At 36.8% G+C, this 20,463-nt stretch overlaps 1 protein-coding gene across 3 annotated transcripts in view; it reads left to right on the forward strand.

Annotated features, from left to right (window-relative positions):
- The window catches only part of MTMR6 (myotubularin related protein 6), a 57,599-nt gene that overhangs the window by 23,270 nt on the left and 13,866 nt on the right, over positions 1-20,463 (forward strand). For 2 of the 3 annotated variants that reach the window (XM_043995359.1, XM_043995360.1), the window contains 3 exons: positions 8,113-8,247; positions 12,069-12,201; positions 12,725-12,834. In XM_043995359.1, coding sequence (XP_043851294.1) covers positions 8,113-8,247; positions 12,069-12,201; positions 12,725-12,834 — 378 coding nt within the window. Of the gene's footprint in view, positions 1-8,112; positions 8,248-10,566; positions 10,681-12,068; positions 12,202-12,724; positions 12,835-20,463 lie in introns of all 3 variants that reach the window. The other variant, XM_043995361.1, reaches the window with a different exon arrangement.

Raw genomic sequence — 20,463 nt, forward strand, 5'->3', positions numbered from 1 at the left:
CCAAACTTTTCTATTTCTGCCACTTAATCAACAAGTACTTATTAGGTAGTGTAAAAAAAATTATTAATAATAACTAACCTGGAAAAATTATAACTACTTATGAGAAATTATAAATAAACGAAAAATGATAAGTTTAGAAAAATTATAATTGGGTCACAAGTCCCATCTGGGTCGCCATTAAATGTGGAGTATTTTTGATGACTAGGGCTAATTTGGGGGCTAAATTGATTGGGGTACTAATTCTGGCACTTGTGACTAACTGGCTATCTGACTGCTATTAATTTAATGTGGGCCCTTTATAAAGTTCCACCACACTGCTCCACTCCCAAAATTGATAAGCAGAGGATTAAGAAGCCTCTTAACTAAATAATCAAAGCAGAGTTTATTTATGAGATACTATTTAAAATTAAGAATACAAGGAAATAAAATGTACAACCTGACTGCCTTCCAGTGCCTGTCTCTTTCCACCTGCTGTGCCATTCAATAAGGGCCTTGGAACTTCTTTAATACAATAAGTGTCTTAGCTACCTCTCGCCTCAGGGTATGTTACACTTTCCTTGCTCAGCTACTTTCTTCTAACTCCTCTTAATCTTCACTTTCTCCAACCTGTACCCTGTGCTGACCGCTTCTGTGCTCTCTGCTGCCTCCTGGTCAGTCTGCCCTCTGCCGCCTTTGCCGCCCCTCTAATCTCGTCCGCCTCTCTTAATCTTGTCCGCCGGCCTTTCCTCCTTGCTCCTAGTCCTGCGTTACTGTTCATCTCGTTCTGCTGTCTCCTTGTCTGAACCTCTTCTCAGCCTCTCTCGTTGTCCCCTTGACTTCTCCTCCTCAGTCTAACCCCCAGGTCTGTATATGCCTTTTTTATCTCCACTCACATCTCAGGGCTTTTTGCACCCACACACCAAGCTAATCCGCCAGTCAGGGCTGCGGCTGGGGCTGGGGGGATGCTCCAGCATCACGTGCTTCACCAGAGCCTAGCCTGGACAAGCCCAGGATCTCTCGGATCCCTCTGCTCAGGTCAGAGGGGGCATTTTCCCCCCAGCTGTCTGATGTGGTGTCTTGTACAGCCTACGGGGCTTTTTGGCTCAGCTGAAGCAGAGGGGGAGCGGCACCAGCTCCTCTCACACAGAAGAGACCCTGAGGGCCTAAGGCTTTCTAATCTCAGCCTAAAGGTAGAGATGTTGTGGAGATAACAAGATTTAGCAACTGATGAGATGTCTGTGATGAGGAAGAATGAGGAGTTGAATATGATAATGACAATGTATACACAGGCATCTAAAAAAATACTACTCTTTCCTCGGTTTGCTTCTTATTTGACCACTCCTCAGTCTTCTTTGCTGGCTCATCATCCATATCATGATATGACTCCTAACTAACTGCTGGTCTTCCTCAGGGCTGTGCCTTTGCATCAGCTTCCCTACCTGGTTTGCAGTCCACAAACAAGATGCCCCTCTCAGAATAACCTCCTCACTTCTAAACTCACCACCATGTTGCTAACTCAAGCCTTGATTGACTCTACCTCCCTCAGTCTCCTCTCCCATCTGTCTGGAGGGAACGGAGTACCAAACTCTTTCCAATGTCTTTCTAGAGGGCAGAAACTGGACTCTCAGATTACTCCACTTTGCATCTCTTGCCCTGCCTAGCTTCAACTCCAAGAACAAGATGCTCACATACTGGGTACCCCCCTGGTGTCCTATCTCATCTGTGCTTCTCCCCTTTAGACTGTAAGCTTGGTGAGGGCAGGGATCGTCTTTCTTTTTATTAATTGCATTCCCAATGCTTAGCATAGTGCCTCACATGGATAGGCACTTAATAAATGTTTATTGGATTGAATGGTTTTACTGGAAAATCTCTACTCTTCTCCCTCTACACTCTCTTGGTAATCTCATCAGTTCCCATGGATTTAACTATTATCTCTATGCAGATGATCCCCAGATCTATATATAGCTAGACTTCCTCTCCCCCTTAAGCTCCATTCCAGCATCAACAATTGTCTACTGGATATTTCAAACTGTATGTCCCAGAGACATGATAAACTAAAAATGTCCAAAAACAAATCCATCATCTTTCTCCAAAAAGTTTTCCCTTTTGTAAACTTCCCTATTTCTGAGGAACGTATCACCACCTTTCTAGTTATGGTTCCTAATCTTGCCATTATCCTGGACTCCTCACTTACCTTCATCCTACATATCCAATCAGCTGTGAATCTTGCCACTTCTACTTTTGACACTTCTCTCACATCCAACTCTTCTCTGTACTCACACAGCTACCATCTTTTTCCCCCCAGGGCAATGAGGGTTAAGTGACTTGTCCAAGGTCACACAGCTAGTTAAGTGTCAAGTGTCTGATGCTGGATTTGAACTCAGGTCCTCCTAATACAAGGCCAGTGCTTTATCCACTGCGCTACCTAGCTGCCCCCTTTAGCTACCATCTTAATTCAGGTTTTCATCAGCTCTTACATAGATTATTTTAAGTATCCAAATTGGTGTCCCTCCTCTGTTTGGTTTCTAAAGCCCTATACAACCTGTCCCCAACCTATCTTTACAGGTTTGTTGGACATTATTTTCCCTTTCCATACTTGGCAATACAGCCAGATTGGCTCTCTGTTCCTTACTTATAAAACTTTGTCTCTCATCTCTATACCTTTGCTATGGCCATCTTACATGCACTGTCTCCTTACTTCCATCTCAATTAAGTCCTCTTATTTTGAGAAGCAGCTCAAGGAAAAAGACCTTTTTGTACAAAAATAGTGACTCTTTTTGTGGTGGCTAAGAATTGGAAATCAAAGGAATGTCCAGCAATTAGGGAATGGCTAAATAAACTGTGGTATATGATTGTGATGGAATATTTTTTTTTGGTGAGGCAATTGCCTAGGGTCACACAGCTAGTAAGTGTTAAGTGTCTGAGGCCAGATTTGAACTCAGGTTCTCCTGACTCCAGGGCCAGTGCTCTAGCCACTGCACCACCTAGCTGCCCCTGTGATGGAATATTATTGTGCTATAAGGAATGACAAGCAGGATGACTTCAGAAAGGCCTGGAAAGACTTGTATGAACTGATGTATAGTCAAGTGAGCAGAAACAAGAGAACATTGTAAACAGAGACAGCAATATTGTCTGATAAAGAACTGTGAATGACTTAACTATTCTCAGCAATACAATGATCCAAAAGAATGCCAAAGGACTATTGATGAAACATACGATCCACTTCCAAAGAAAGAACTGATATTGACTGAACACAGACTGAAGCATGCTATTTTTCACTTTCTTTCATTTTTTTTCTTTTATTCAAGTTTTCTTGTACAAACTTACTAATATGGTAATGTTTTAATGGTTTACATAATTGCACATGTATAACCCATATATGCTTACTGCCTCAGGGAGGGGGGAGAGGAGGGATGAAAGGAGGGATAAAATTTGGAACTCAAAACTATAAATAAAAATGTTTATTATTTTTTTAAAAGCAGCTCAAGCACCATTTTTTGCATGAAATAAGCCTGTCCTGAGCCTCCACAACAGCTAGTGCCCTTCCAAAACTGCCTTGTATTTAGCTACTTAGTAAATAATTAACTTTATATTTATGCTATATATAATGTGCTATCCCTATTGTCTCCCATATTAGAATATAAGCTCCTTCAGAGCGGGAATTGTTTTATATTTGTATTTGTATCCATAAAATTTATCACACTGACTGATACATGATAACTTCTGTGGAAATTTATTTTGATTTGGGGACCCCTACCTTTAGGTGGTGCAGTGGATAAAGCACCGGCCCTGGATTCAGGAGGACCTGAGTTCAAATCCGGCCTCAGACACTTGACACATACTGGCTGTGTGACCCTGGGCAAGTCACTTAACCCTCATTGCCCCCGCCCCCCCAAAAAAGCCATTCTTATTCTTCCCAGTTGCTAGTGTATTCCTTTTCTATACTGTCTTCTGTTTCTGTTTGTTTCATATATACTTATATATGTTATCTCCCCATAAATAATAAAAGCTCCTTGAGACAGAGACTTTTGTTTTTGTCTTTGTCTCACTGGCTCCTAGCAGAATGCTCGGCACATTATCATTTTTTCCCTCCCATGAACATCTACTTTCTCTTCCTCTCTCCTATCCTGAGAGAGTCAGAAAGATAAACCCCTGTCACAGACATGTCTAGTGAGGCAAAGGAATTCTAGCCTTAGCTTTGAACAAAAAAAATTTTACATATATCTATATATCTCAAACTGTACTCTGAATCTATCACCTTTCTATCAGAACTTGGTTAGTATACTTCTTCATGAATCCTCTGCAGTTGTGTTGATCAGAGTTCCTAAATTTTCCCACAGTTATTTGTCTTTACACTATTGTTGTCATTGTATAAATTTTTCTCCTGGTCCTGCTTACTTTACTCTGTATTAGGTCATACAAGTCTTCCTAGGTTTCTCTGAAATCATCCTCTTCACATATATATAAAATTCCCTCTCCTGACTTACAGGTAAAGACAATTTTTAACATTCCTTTCTAAAACTTATGAGTTCCAAATTCTTTCCTTCTCCTTTTTCTCCCTGAGACAGTAAGCAATTTGATATAGGTCATACATGTCCAGTCGTGTAAAACATTCTTACAAATTTGACTCACTTCTCTTTATTTGAGAAATGAGGCCTTTATCAGAGATGCTTGCTTTAAAAATTGTTTCCTAGCCTTTTGCTTTTCTTCTAATTTTGGTTGCATTGCTATAGTTTGGGCAAAACCTTTTTAATTTGATATAATCAATATTACCATTATACATCTAGTAATGCTCTCTATCTCATTTGCCATAAATTCTTCCCTTCTCCATAGATCTGACAGGCAAACTATTCCTTGCTCTCCTAATATGCTTATGGTATAAATATTTATGTCTAAATCATGTACCCATTTTGACCTTATCTTGGGTATACGATATGAAATGTCGGTCTATACCTATTTTGCACCCTATCGTTTTCCAATTTTCTCAGCAGTTTTTGTCAAATAGTGAGTTCTTGTCCCAAAAGCTTGGGTCTTTGGGTTTATCAACACTAGATTACTATGGTCATTTGCTACTGTGTCTTGTGTACCTAATCTATTCCACTGTTCTACCACTCTATTTCTTAGCCAGTACTAGATTGTTTTGATGATACTGCTTTATGATACAGTTTGAGATCTGATATGGCTAGGCCAACTTCCTTCACTTTTTTTTCCCATTAATTTCCTTGATATTCTTGACATTTTGTTCTTTCAGATGAATTTTGTTATGATTTTAGCTGTATAAAATAATTTTTTGGTAATTTCATTGGTATGGCACTGAATAAGTATATTAATTTAGGTAGAATTGTCATTTTTATTATATTGACTTGGCCTTCCCATGAGCAATTAATATTTCTCCAAATATTTAGAGCTGTCTTTATTTGAATAAAGGGTGCTTTGTTATTGTGTTTATATAGTTACTGTGAATACCTTAGTAGGTAGACTCTCAAATATTTTGTGTTGTTCATAGTTATTTTAAATAGATTTTTCTCTTTCTATATCTCTTCCTGATGGATTTTATTGTTAATTTACAGAAATGCTGATGATTTTTGTGGGTTTATCTTATATCTTAGCTGAAGTTAATTGTTTCACTTAGTTTTTTAGTTGACTCTCTAGGGTTCTCTAAATAAACTATCATTTGCAAAACTATCATCTTCATTTCCTCTTTTGCTATGCTTTGATTTCTTTTTCTTTTATTACTGCTATAGTTAGTATATCTATATATAGTATAGTATATTCAATCATAATGGTGAAAATGGACATCCTTGATTTTTTTTTTAATTAATAAAGTATTTTATTTTTTTCCGTTACATGTAAAGATAGTTCTCAACCTTTGTTTATACAAGCTTTACAATTTCAGATTTTTCTCCCTCCCTCCCCTCCCTCCCCCCTCCCCTAGACAGCAGGTAATCTGATATAGGTTATATATATATATGTGTATATATATATATATATATACACACACACACACAAACATAATAACATTAATCCTATTTCTGCATTAGTCATGTTATAAGAGAAAAAAATCAGAGCAATGATGGAAAACCTTAAAATAGAAAAAAAAACAACAGCATCAAAAACAAAAGAAATAGTATGGTTCATTTAGCATCTATACTCCGCAGTTCTTTTTTTTTTTCTCCTGGATTTGGAGATCCTCTTCCATCACGAGTTCCCTGGAACTCTTCTGTGCCATTGCATTGGTGAGAAGAATATAGTCCATCACAGTAGATCAACACTCAATGTTGATGATACTCTGTACAATGTTCTTCTAGTTCTGCTCATCTCACTCATCATCAGCCCACGCAAGACCCTCCAGGTTTCTCTGAACTCCTCCTGCTCATCGTTTCTTATAGCACAATAGTATTCCATTGTATTCATATACCACAACTTGTCCAGCCATTCCCCAATTGATGGGCACCCCCTCAACTTCCAATTCCTTGCTACCATGTAAAGAGCAGCTATAAATATTTTTGTACATGTGGGTCCCTTTCCCCCTTCCATGATCTCTTTGGGAAAAAGACCTAAGAGTGGAATTGCTGGGTCAAAGGGTATGCACAGCTTTATCGCCCTTTGGGCATAATTCCAAATTGCTCTCCAGAATGGTTGGATCAGTTCACAGCTCCACCAACAATGCATTAGTGTTCCAATTTTCCCACAGCTTCTCCAACATTTATTATTTTCCTTTTTTGTCATTTTAGCCAATCTGATAGGTGTCAGGTGGTACCTCAGAGTTGTTTCAATTTGCATCTCTCTAATCATTAGAGATTTAGAGCATTTTTTCATATGGGAATAGATAGCTTTGGTTTCTTCATCAGAAAACTGCCTGTTCATATCCTTTGACCATTTCTCAATTGGGGACATCCTTGATTTTTTAATCCCTGCTCTTAATGGAAAGCCTTCTAGTTTATCTCCATTATATATCATGCTGGCACTTGATTTTAGATAGACACTTCTAAAACATATTAAGGAATGATCTTATGCTTTCTTGTATTTGTAACAGGAATGGGTATTGTATCTTGTCAAAAGGTTTTTATGCATCTGTCAATCCTATAATTTTTGTTGTTGGTCATTTATATTTATAGTTTCCTGATATTGAACCAGTCCTGCATTCCTGGTATAAATTCAGCCTGTTCATAGCATATAATCTTTTTGATATGTTGCTGTAGTGTCCTTGTTAATATTTTATTTAAAATTTTTACATTGATATTCATTAGTGATATCAGTCATTACACATGGTAGGTTCTTTTTTAAAAAATTTTTTTATTTAGTGAGGCAATTGGGGTTAAGTGACTTGCCCAAGATCACACAGCTAGTAAGTGTTAAGTGTCTGAGGCCACATTTGAACTCAAGTACTCCTGACTCCAGGGCCGGTGCTTTATCCCTGAGCCACCTAGCTGCCCCAACATGGTAGGTTCTTAATGTTTGTTGATTAATTGGTTAACCCTTTAGCTATACATGAAATGGTGGACTTTCACTTAGAGAATAATAATAATAATAATAATAATAATAATAATAATAATAATAACAGTGACAACAAAAACAGTGACACTAGCTCACATTTATGTAGCACTTGAAGGTTTGTAATGGTACTTTATGTGCATTATTTCATTTGATTAAATTGTATCTTCAAAATGAGAGGGGATCATTAGGTTGGGGCACACTTTATTTTATATGTTCTTTAGACCTACAATAGTCTTTTTTTTTTTTAAACAGGGCAATGAGGGTTAAGTGACTTGCCCAGGGTCACACAGCTAGTGTCAAGTGTCTGAGGCTGGATTTGAACTCAAGTCCTCCTGAATCTAGGGCTGGTGTTTTATCCACTGTACCACCTAGTTGCCCCCAGACCTACAATAGTCTTACAAAAAAAGAGAAGTGAATATTTTGGGCACCAAAGAAAGTGACTTCTGGGAAAGCCAAAATATTGGAAATTATTTTTAAGACAGTTACTTAAAACTAATGTCCTTCAATTGATATCACAAACTCATTTTAATATTAAGTAATTTTTTTTCTTTTTCCTTTACAGCTTTTCTAAAACATTTTAGTGATATGTAGATAATTTGTATTTTTCCTTCCTCCCTGCCTTTTTTCAAAAATTAGGCTGCCATTTGCAGATGCAGTCAACCTCTCTCAGGTTTCAGTGCCAGATGTCTAGAGGATGAACACATGTTGCAAGCCATCAGTAAAACCAACCCAAGCAATCAGTATATGTATGTCATGGATACCAGACCTAAAGTATGTATCTTTAAGAGTGTGGAGTAGTATTTATCTTTTAAATAAAATATTCCTGACAACTAATTTATGAGTCGTGAAAAGGGTACACATTTTTATCTTTTGATCTCAATTTAAAGGTGACAGTAAAGTTGTTAATAGAATATTTTAATCTTCCTTGAATATGAATTGATGCTTCTGACCTTGTTGCTAGTTATTATTCCATATTTGGCACTTGAATGGAGATAGCGACTACGTAGTTATCATATATAGGGGGCATTTACTTTCTCATATTTTAAAGATGTTTTTTCTGAACATGGGAAAAAATAAAGAAACAGCCTAAAGTAGGGAAATATTCAAATCCACTTCCTTTCCTGCATAAATCTGATGTAGATACCCATGATAAACCTAGAAAGAAGTTTTGTCAAATTCAAAATTGACTGTAATCTTCAAAGTTGCTTAAGTTTCAAGTGACAGATTAAAATGTAAATAATTGGGGGGGATGGATTATGAATAGACCAGTCTTGTTTGGAGTTGAGATATGAAATACAATACAGTATAATATTTAAAGAATATAATTTAGATAAGATGTTAATCTGTGTTAGTTAATTGTAGGTAAGGTTAATTATAGCAGGCAAAGATAATTTGTTTTCTTTTGGGAATTCTCTATGAAATAAAATTGTCATTAGCTATTCTTGATTAAATTTCTAGAGTTTTCAATACTTTCAACTATTTCTCAAGTATCTCACTAGTCTGAATGTATATACTGAAAAAAATAGAGTAACCCAAACTTATAAAAACAATTTTTCTATTTGCTTAAAATTTTTTAAAAAATCTACATTACATTTACATACTACATTAATTATATTTATCCATCATAAAATTAAAGTATACTTTATATGAAGCTTACCATAAGGTTTTACTATTTATGGCATAGCTTACGTGGAGGGATAAGCTGAAATTGTTTGCATGACAAAATAATAAGTTTGGAAAATTCAGTCAAAAGTGTCAATTTAGTGTACTGTTTGCATGATTGAATTAATTGGTAATTCTTTAAAAATGGTCCAGTAAACACATATCAGAACCTAAGAATTTTTAAAACAACTGTTTATTTGATTTTTAAAGATGTCATAGAGTAGGGCATGTATCTTTCTGTAGTTTTTATTTGATTGAAATTCAGAACATACTTCACAGTTAAGCCTTTTTTTTTTTTTTTTGGCAAGTGGTGAGACATCTTTTTTCTTTTACCTCAGATATAAGAAAAGTCAGGGAATATATTTCTTTTGGAGCTCTAAAGAGGGTAAGAAGAAGCAGTAACTATATCCTCTCTCAAATTACATTTCTGCTCTGACCCTTTTCCCCTCATAAGGTCTAAAATTGTATTCCTCACAATACATTAAACAGTGTTGCAGGACATCAGTCCAGAGTAGCACCACAGGATAAAAACAATTTCCTAACAACACACAGTGATCATCTTTAGTATATTTTGGTATGTGTGTATGTAACCTGTAGACCTTTGGAAGCTTGGTTATTTCTAATATTCTTAGTGTGTTTCATATAAAACATGAGGTTATTATTTGGTTCTCGAAGTTATTATACGTTCCAGCAACTCTATTTTGCATGTTTATATGCTTAATTGATTTTGCAATTTAATAGTTGTGATAATAAAAATTGTCTGATATGCAAAAATCATACATTGTAAAAAATTTGCATGATCTATTAAGGAAATATAAGCAATGATCCATTGTTAGGCAAAAATTTTCACAATACTAGAAATATTTGTCTAATTTTTCTTAATTGTAAGGCAGTTTAATGATATACATTGGCCCAAACATGGACATTTACACAATAATGATTAAGTTATGTTTAAGTGAAAAATTTATGTTTATTTGAGTGAAGAGGTTCAATTTCCATGTAAAATGGATTTTGCTAGTGATGTGCTTTTGTAATTTCAACTTATTGCCATACAGGAGTACAAAGCACATTTTGGAAGATGAGGCTAATCTAAATGTCTTTTTAGTAGTGCTATTTGGTGAAATTCCTTAATTAATCAAACAGTGATCTTTAATTAGAGAGAAGTAAGTGTACATAAAAGATTTAGGAAAATAGAGAATTACTTTAGGAAACATTGAGCTAGAGGAATAAAAATATTGTACAATAAATTCTCATATGGTTGACTTATAAGGTTAAATTTTGACACATAGGCTTAGGACCTGAATAACTTTTTTCTTGGTTATAATAAGCAAAATTAAAATCAATTCACATTGGGTGCTGAACGTTGAACTAATCTTAACTTTCCAATTAGATCGTTATACCTAACATTACTTTTAATTTTTATTATAGCATCGCATGCAGAGCTGGTGGGCTTCAAAAAAGGACATTGGCAGAATTATAGTGAGGATTTCTTCAAAAATCTGGAGAGATGAGAAAATAAGAGAAAGCGATGAGAGAGCGCGAGTGAGCGATCTAGAGCCCAAGACTATTCTTAGGCAGCTTTTAAAAGGAATGATAGCTATTTTAGACATAATTTACCTCAACTTGCAGTCTCAAATGAAAAAGAAATGGTGAAAAGGAAGATGAGTTAAATTTAATGACTAATGTTATGAAGGATCAAAGGGAAGAAAATGTATAAACTTTTAAAGCTTCTAATTTGTAAAAATGCTTTTTAAAAAAATAATGTTTTAGGACCCAAAGTGTTGGTGACATTTTCAGTAAGAAAGTCTATGCTTTTACATTTTTGGCTTAGTTTAATGGGTGGAGTTATTGGTTAGAACTAGTTCTTATTTAGTAGATATAGAAATTGATTATAGTGTAAGACATTTAGAAAAACAGGTTTGAGGATCATTTACTCTTTATGCATGTAAATTTCTTTATCAACTCTCTTTGTGTACTTGTTGTTGTTTTTTTTTTGAGGGGCAATGGGGCAGGGGCGGGGGTTAAGTGACTTGCCCAGGGTCACACAGCTAGTAAGTGTCAAGTGTCTGAGGCCGGATTTAAACTCAGGTCCTCCTGAATCCAGGGCCGGTGCTTTATCCACTGTGCCATCTAGCTGCCTCCTGTGTATTTGTTTTTAGAGAGAAAGTACACTTTCCTTTGAATGTTTACTAGTCAGGCTTGAAGTCAGGTAGGGATAATTTTGGAGGTAGTTTTGTATGTGACTCCATTTAAAAATAATTTAGCTATTATGTGCAGTGAATGAGTAGCTCTGTCATACATAACAGTAGTGATTGTCAGCCTGTGGGCCAGATCAAATGATTGATTAAGCTACCTTATTTTTTGGTCCATTAGATTGCTTCTTGTAAACACTATAAGCAAATTTAGTAATTTTTTTCTGTTGTATCATGGAATATCCAAAGGGCTTGGAAGAATTAAAATATATTTATACATTTATGTTTAGGCATAGCAATTTAATTATTGTGATTCTTATAAGTGGAAATTGTTCTATATATGAAAACTACACATTATAAAAATTTGACTGGTATATTAAGCGATTGGGCAACTCAAGTCTGAATCTTTCAATCCTCAGGCATGAAGTGTTTACCCTCTATTAATTTAACATGAGGATTTCTATCTGGGATTTCCTGTTAAAAAGATTTATGTTTTTCCAATATTATTTTTCTTCATTATTAAGAAAAAGCTAGTAACATTTCTGCTTATTCAAAAGTTGTTTTTTAATTGATCAATTTTATCAATTAAATTTAGCAAGAAAACAGTTTAAGTATCTGTTAGCTAAAAATGGTATACTTAAATCATTTTATGAACCTTTGCAGTAAAAAAAATTAAAAAGAAAGAAGACAGATATAACACTTTGGTTCAAAATTTTTTTGTTTTCTTTTATATTTTAGCTGAATGCTATGGCTAACAGAGCAGCTGGAAAAGGTTATGAAAATGAAGACAACTATTCCAACATTAGATTCCAGTTTGTTGGAATTGAAAATATTCATGTAATGAGATCGAGTTTGCAGAAACTATTAGAAGGTATGACTTATTACTGGTTGACAGTATTGTTCTTTTACATAATTATTTAGAGCTTTTTCTAGAAAGTTTATGCTAAAAATAATCAGTACAAGATAGTAAAAACCTGTGATCATATTTTATTCCTTTTTAATGTTAGGCTACTTTACAGGTATATTTATTGGTACAAAAATCAAGTCAGGCATGTTTCAGTTAATAAGGTATGTTGGAAACTTTAAAACAATTAAAAATAGTTTCCTCACCTGTATCTTAAGGGATTAGACCAAATGATTTCTAGGTCCCTTCTAACTTCAAGTCCTGTGATTCAGTGATCCTGCTTGTTTTTAAAACTAAAAAAGGTATGACAATATTTTTCCAACACAAAATCATATGTATTTATTTGATATGGTATTATAGTTGTGCCTCTATAATTATACATTTTCCATTTTGAAAAATAAAGCAGTAGATTTACTTTCTTACCAGATTTGAATAAGAAAAGTAGACATTCTATTAGTTTTCTAATAAAAATGCCTTTTATCTTTTCCAGTCAATGGGACAAAAGGTCTTTCTGTGAGCGATTTCTTTTCGGGTTTGGAGAGTTCTGGATGGCTTCGCCACATCAAAGCTGTCTTGGATGCTGCTATCTTCTTAGCCAAAGTAATTTTTTTACTCTTGTAATTAAAGCAAGGAGAAGAGTTGTTGCCTTACATTTGCGGAGTTTAAAATTTAATGTGTGATCGCCTTATTACTGTCCTAAGTGTAAGGAAAACTAGCTAGGGTTTACTTATAAATTAGAACCTTTAGCACCAGTTTTGGGTATTAAGCATTTATTAGTGAAAAAGAGAACACCTGTGTCAGAAAGCCAAGAAAAAGCCTATCTAGCCTAGAGTTTTCAAGTTTTCCACCACCAGCCTGGTTGAGCGATGAACTGACAGAGGAAGCTCCTTCTGCCTCCCAAGGAGAGGCGGTCCTTCCACCCTGCTTCAAGCTATTTGGCTAGCACCCCCCAAATCCACTGGTTCATTGGACTTGAGGGTGGTCCTGTGTTGAAGTCAGAGTCCACAGCTTCTGAGAACAATACCCTCTTGAGGGCCAGGCAGGTGTGGTTTCAATTGGATTAGCTTTAAGTAAGTTAATCATCAAAGTCAGTTAATCTCAGTCAGTCCAATCAATCCAGTCAATGTGGGGCCTTTGGGCATTGGCAAAGCCCATTATTTTCTTACACATTGTATTTTCATGGGTACAAAATAAGGTGCTGTGATATCTGTCTGATTTCCTTTTATATTATAATTATCTATTAAGATGATTAAGATTAAAAAAACCTAAATTTTACTATTTTACCCTGGGGGGGAAAAATAATCTAATTACTTTTTAGTTTGCTTGGAGCAAAACTGTGCTTAAGCACTTCAAACTAATAGTCTAGTTGCCTTCTAACTTTAAGGCTAACACTATTCTAAAAGAATGAGACTGATTTTTTAAAATAAATATCAGAATTTATATATCCAAATGAATGTTATCCCTAAGAAAGTATTTACTTTGTAAAGTTATTTGCTCATTCCAATAATTGCTAATTTCCTCCAAAACTGGTGACTTTTATCTTTAGAATAAAAGTCTTTTATTTAGGCCTTAGAGAAAGTGACCAAGAGAGGAGGAGATATCTTAGAGACTTCTTGCTCATTCAATAGAAGAAAGGCAAAAGCCTCCACAGACCATAGATGGGGTGACCACCACCTGACAATGGAAAGTTCCCTTTGGGGGTGGGGAAAGCTTGAGTGAGGTGGTGGTCCTGACTTCTGAAGCCATCTCTGCCTCCCAGCACTAATCAGGCAGTAGTCACACCTAATGGACTTATCTCTCTTACTTCTCAAGGTGTGTCCATCCTTCAGCTAGTGGGCCAGTTTAAACTTCAATAGTCCCCAAATTCCTTAATATGTCCCAACCCCATATCAATAACTTTTGTTAATTATTTGAGACCATGTGTTGCAATAGACAAGAAACTTGGATTTGGAATCAGAGGAGCTGGTTTTGAATTTTAGTGCTCCTATTTACCACCTATGTGACCCTAAGTCTTTACTCACTCTGAGCCTTGGTTTTCTCAATGGGTAAGAGTGGTGACTCTTTTAAAAAAATATCCTTTGTCTTATAAGGGTGAATTTCAGTTTTAGAAATAACTGAAACAAAGTTTAGTCAATAAGATGTTTTTTCAGACTAGTGTGCAGATTTGTTTTGATTTGGGGACCCTGCCTTTGGGCTGGGATCAGGGAGCCTTGGGCCCTCGGGGTCTCTTCTGTGTGTGTGGGGGGGTGCTGGTGCCCCTTCCCCTCTGCTTCAGCTGAGCCAAAAAGCCCCGTGGACTGTACAAGACGCCAGGTCAGACAGCTGGGGAAAAAAAAGCCCCCAGCTCCCTCCGACCTGAGCGGAGCTATCCGAAAGATCCCGGATAGCCTGTGCTGAGGCACGTGAGGCTGGAGTGCACCCCCCGCCCCCACCAGCCGCAGCCCTAGCTGGAGGATTAGCTTGGTCTGTGGGGGCGCAGGAAGCCCCGAGATTTGAGTGGAGAGAAGAAAAGGTATATATAGACCTGGGAGTTAGACAGCAAGGGGTTCAGACAGATGAGATGAGGAGGAGAAGAGGTCAAGTGGCGGCTGACGAGATTAGAAAGGTTGGAGTGCGGCAGACTAGAGATGGGGCTACAAGGATGCAGGAGAAGACGAGAAGGACTAGGAGCAGGGAAAAGAGAGGCCGAAGGGCAGACTGATGGAGCAGACAGACAGAAGGTCGGTGAGAGAGAAACACAGGGGTTCAGCGGTGGCAGTAAGGAGAGGAAAGTTAGAAGGGAAGGGATTTACAAAGTGAAAGGGGCTCAGAGTTAGAATAAAGTACCTGAGTGCCCTAAGGCCCAAGAGGCGGCTAAGGCCCTTATTGTATTTTAAAAAAGGGTTGAGACACAGTGGAAAGAGACCCACGGCAATGCAGTCAGGTTGTAGGTTTTATTTCCCTGTATTCTTAATTTTAAATAGTATCTCATAAATAAACTCTGCTTTGATTATTTAGTTAAGAGGCTTCTTAGTATTTTGCTTTTCAATTTGGAAGCGGAGCAGTGTGGTGGAACTTTATAAACGGCCCACATTAAATTAATAGCAGTCAAATAGCCAAACAGTCAACAGTCCCCAGATTAGTCCTCCAGTCAGATTAGCCCCCCAAATTAGGCTAGTCATCAAAAATATTTTTACACTTGCTAATATAAATGTTCAGTAACCTTAAAATACTGGCATGTAAAGATTCATTGGGCTAAAGTTCATTCCTCATATGGTATGCACACTTACTCAGAAATTTCAGAATTTCATCACTATGATGCCATTAAATGAGTGAATAAATCTGTTTCATATTTATTAAGCACCTACTATTGCCAAGGACTCTTAGTAGTCTCTGACCCTTTTAACCTATTTATATAAATCTAGTAACTATTTAGGTAACTTGTTGTACAATCAGTATGTATATTCCCCTTAACTGCTTTATGTATTCCATGTAAAAAAAATCCTCCAGTCTTGACATTACTTTGTGTACAAAAGTATCCTTTTAATATACCAACTTTGACACAATTGATTTCCGCCCCCCCCATCACACACAATTTGATGTTATTCCCTCAAAGTAAATTCATTGTTTTTATACTGGCCTGAAACAATTACTTGTGCAAGACTGACTGGGTTGACCTTTAATTACTGTTGCAAAATTAGCCATTGCAGCATGTTTCGGACCTTTCTGTGATAGCTTTTCCTGTCTTTTCATACTTGAAAATCAGTTTCATTACTTTTGAATAGCATTTCATGTATATAAGATGATTTAGGATTCTGAAAGTATGTAGTTATTTTTTTTTTAAGTAAAAAGTTTTGGTAATGCATTGGTATTTGGACATAGTTATTGTAGTGGGTGTGAAAGACAGACATACTATTACAGGCTATAGAAAAAAAATGTTTTATACAATTAAAATATTAAGCCTCTGGGATTTAAGCAAATGACTAACAGATCCATAAAAGAAATTAAATCTGGAAGATTAGATCCATTAATAGTACCTACAGGGGGCGGAGCCAAGATGGTGGAGGAGAGGCTGTGACTCCCACAAGCTCCAGATAAACCTGTCCATTCACCACCCAAATAATGCGGGTAAAAAAATCAAAACCCAGAACAGCCTAATGCACATAAGAACAGAGTGAGACTGTTTCTCCGCAAAAGAGGGCAATTCTGATCACCTACTGACCAGGCTGAACAGCTCAGTGCGCAGTCCGGACCCAGCCAGGGACAGTGCTTCCAGCACATGTCAGAGTCTTCAGCACCAGCAGCTTCTGAGGCTCCAATCACGGACTGGTGAGGGGGGTTCGGAGGTAGGCCGGAGGTAGAGGTGGAGGCAGTATCTACTGGAGTTGGGGCAAAGGCGCCCTGGTCTGAACCAGTGGGCTGAATCGAGTGGTGGTGGCCAAGTGGGGGAGGGGGTAAAAGCACGCCAAGCTTCCGACCCATAGAGAATCAGAGTTCAATCAGACTTCTGTTTCCGGGTCAAAGAGAAAGCAGCTGTGATTACTCACAAGCCAGGCAGGCTGAGAAGAAGCCCAATCACCCCCTGGGCCACGCTGTAGCACGAATGGTGTGTCCCGGGAAGCAGCACTACACTTTAAGGAGTAAAAAAGCCAAGAAACAGTAAGCCAGGATGAGTAGGCAGAGAAAGCAGAAGACCATCGAAAAACTTCTTTGGAGGAAAGGTAGACCACAATACATCCTCAGAAGAAGATAATAATTAGGGTCAAAGCTCCAACATCCAAAGCTTCCAAGAAAAATATGAACTGGTCTCAGGCCATGGAAAGCTCTCAAAAGGGACTTTGAAGAGAAAGTAGGAGAGAAAGAACGAAGATGTAGAGAAAGAGAGGAAGGAATGGGAAGAGAAATGAGAGCAATGCAGGAGAGTCATGAGAAAAAAGTCAACAGTTTGAAAAGCCAAATGGAAAAGGAGATTAAAGAACTGTCTGCTGAAAATAATTGCCTAAGAATTAGGATTGAACAAATGGAAGCTAGTGAGCTTATGAGAAACCAGACAACAGTAAAGCAAATCCAATTGAATGAAAAAATAGAGGGCAATGTGAAATATCTCCTTAGAAAAACAGCTGACCTAGAAAATAAATCTAGGAGAGATAATTTGAAAATCATTGGACTATCTGAAAACCATTACCAAAACAAGAGTTTAGACACCATCCTCCAAGAGATTGTGAGGGAAAATTGCCCTGATATTCTAGAAGCAGAAGCTAAAATAGAAATTGAAAGAATCTACTGATCACCTCCTGAAAGAGATCCCAAAAGGAAAACCTCCAGGAATATTATAGCCAAATTCCTGAACTCCCAGGTCAAGGAGAAAATACTGCAAGCAGCTAGAAAAAAGGAATTTAAATATTGTGGAGCTCCAATAAGGATAAAGCAAGATCTAGCAGCTTCTACATTAAAGGACCGGAGGGCATGGAATATGATATTCCAGAGGGCAAAGGAACTGGGACTACAGCCAAAAATCACGTACTCAGCAAAACTAAGCATCATCTTTCAGAGGCAAGCATGGAACTTCAAGGAGAAAGAAGATTTTCAGGCATTTGTTATGAAAAGACCTGAACTGAATAGAAAATTTGACTTTCAAATACAAGACCCTGGAGAAGCATAAAAAGATAAACAGGAAAAAGACTTCATGAGGGATATTAAAAGATCAAACTGTTAACATTCCTATATGGGAAGATAATACAGAGGACACAGGACCTTCCAGTGATTCAGTACAAAACTTCACACATTATCTTCAGCTAAATGAAATCTTACTGATCAGCAACCAAGAACTTCTTCCATGCCATATAATGGAGTAGCATTGGAAATTCTATATGACAAGCAAGGAAGGGCCATTCTGAGATCTTGAATTACAGTAGTGTGCCTTATTTTGTTTAAATTTTGTTTGTTTCATTTGTACTATGAATCAAAGTTCAAACTTTATCTTGTGGCATCTGATTAGGGTTATTTTGACTTAAAATTGTGCAGTTAAAATTCCTGAGATCTGTGTTATAATGAACATATTCTAATGTTAGGAAATGTTGAACTTTCTATTATAATTAATTATACTTTTTTGCCACTGAAATAAAGGCATCTTAAAGATAAAAAAAATAGTACCTACAGTATCACTGAAAGTAGAATTTTACATTCTTTTATTCTTTTTAGTAAATTTCTTAGCTCTTTCCAAAGAATAATGCTGTCAAACCATAATTAATTTCAAGTCTTGGGAACACTGTCATGAAGAATGAAGGTAGAAGAAAAACAAATATTAACTTAGATTTTGGGGAGGTTTACTTAGGAAGCATTCATATTATTTTACCTGAACTAATTACAACATCTATGTGCATCCTGAATACTGAATTAAAGGAAGGTTTATGATTCATAAGTTTTGCCGGTGGAAATAGTTAAAAATGAGCACATACAGTATTATTCTTACCAAATTATTTTCCCTGTAAGTTATATTTATAGTAAAGCCATCAGAAAAATTTTCATTTCACTTGCTTACTGCATCTCAAGGGAAAGAGCAAGGATGTGTGTAGGCTAATGGTTTAGCCTTCACTTTATTGTGCTATATAGCTATTCTTGATCTGTATTCAGAAAGCTATTTGGCTTTGGTCAGCAGTTTGAATTGTAGAAGCATCTTAATTTCATGGACTAGAAATGAAGCCTAGGTTCTTAAGTAAGTTGTGCTATTGATTATTTGTGTGACTTTAGGCAAGTCACTTTATACTTTCCCCTATCTGCCTGAAATTTTGAATGAACATAGAATGGACTGTTTAACATCGTCATCTATCAGGAAAAAAAAGGGTTTTATAAATATCATTGCCAGTATTTAAGTATACTTGCTACCTGCCATATTTACAACATTCTTTACAGATCTTGAAATGGTAAAAAATGGAGAATCTAGAAGGGAACTTTAGATATCATCAGGTCTAACCCCCTAATTTTATATATGAGAAAACTGAGGCCCATCAAAGTTAAAGCCAGGGTCACATAGCTGGTGAGGCAGGATTAGAACCCAAGTCTTAAATCCAGGCCCAATCCCCTATCACATGCTACCGCTCAAAAAGTAGGAAACCACTTTGCCTTGCCAGATAGGACTTTTCCTACAGAAAGTTAAAATCAGAAATTCATCTTTGAATAGTCACCGTACCACATTACCCAATGATGAAGACTAGTTTGGAAGATTCCTGCACCCCACATGTTTCCACCCATCTCTAGCGAACTGTAGAGAATGTCCTCTAATAAATGTCTTTTTGGACACACAAATCTTGAGCCCAGGCTTTCTTCTTTACCTCTTTGTAGTACAGGTGCTAGTTTAGCATATAATCATTCCCTTCCTGGCTCTAATCCTAACTTCCTTTGGACTGTCATGCCACTTCTACAGTTGGCTGGCTCATCCTGGAACTTTCCTCGGTGTGTGAGGCCTTTTCACCCTGGAATAGCCCACTCATCATGAAATATCCCTTAGCAAGGTCCATCCTCATTCAACTGAAACTGTTCTTTGCATAGTTACCAAAAATCTCTTAAATGACAGATCCGATGGCATTTTCATAATCATTATCCTTCTTGTCTTCTCTGCAGCATATATCGACCACCTTTTTTCCTTCCTTCATGTTCCCTTCTCTCTGGGTTACTGCCCTTTCGTGATTTTACTACTCTCTCTCAATTTCCTTTACTAGATTATCATCCATTTTATGTCCTTTTAACCAGACATGAGGGCAGCTGTGTGGTGCAGTGGAAAAAGCACTGGGTCTGGAATCAGGAAGATCTTATTTCAGTTCCTCATCTATAAAATTAGTTGGAGAAGGAAATGGCAAACTACTCCAGTATCTTTGCCAAGAAAATCTCAAATGGAATCATAAAGAGTCAGACACGACTGAAATGACTGAACAACAAAAGCCATAAATCCTGCAAAGGATCCTGAAAAATCCAGATATGACTAAAATAACTGAACAAGAAAGGAGATAAGACTAAATTATTCCCTACTTTAATCAAGTCCATTGGTTCCCTAAAATGTCTAGGATCAAATAAAAACTCCTCTTTAGCATTTAAAATTCATCATAGTCTGGCCCTCAACATACTTTTCCAGAAGTGCATGTTATTGCCTAGCCTTACTGGCTTTCTTACTTTTCTTTTTTTGGAGGGGGGGTGTGAGGTATTTGGGGTTAAGTGACTTGTCCAGGGTCACACAGCTAGTAAGTGTCAATCGTC

This window comes from Dromiciops gliroides, chromosome 3 (genome assembly GCF_019393635.1).
Source record: "Dromiciops gliroides isolate mDroGli1 chromosome 3, mDroGli1.pri, whole genome shotgun sequence".
NCBI classification, from domain to species: Eukaryota; Metazoa; Chordata; class Mammalia; order Microbiotheria; family Microbiotheriidae; genus Dromiciops; species Dromiciops gliroides.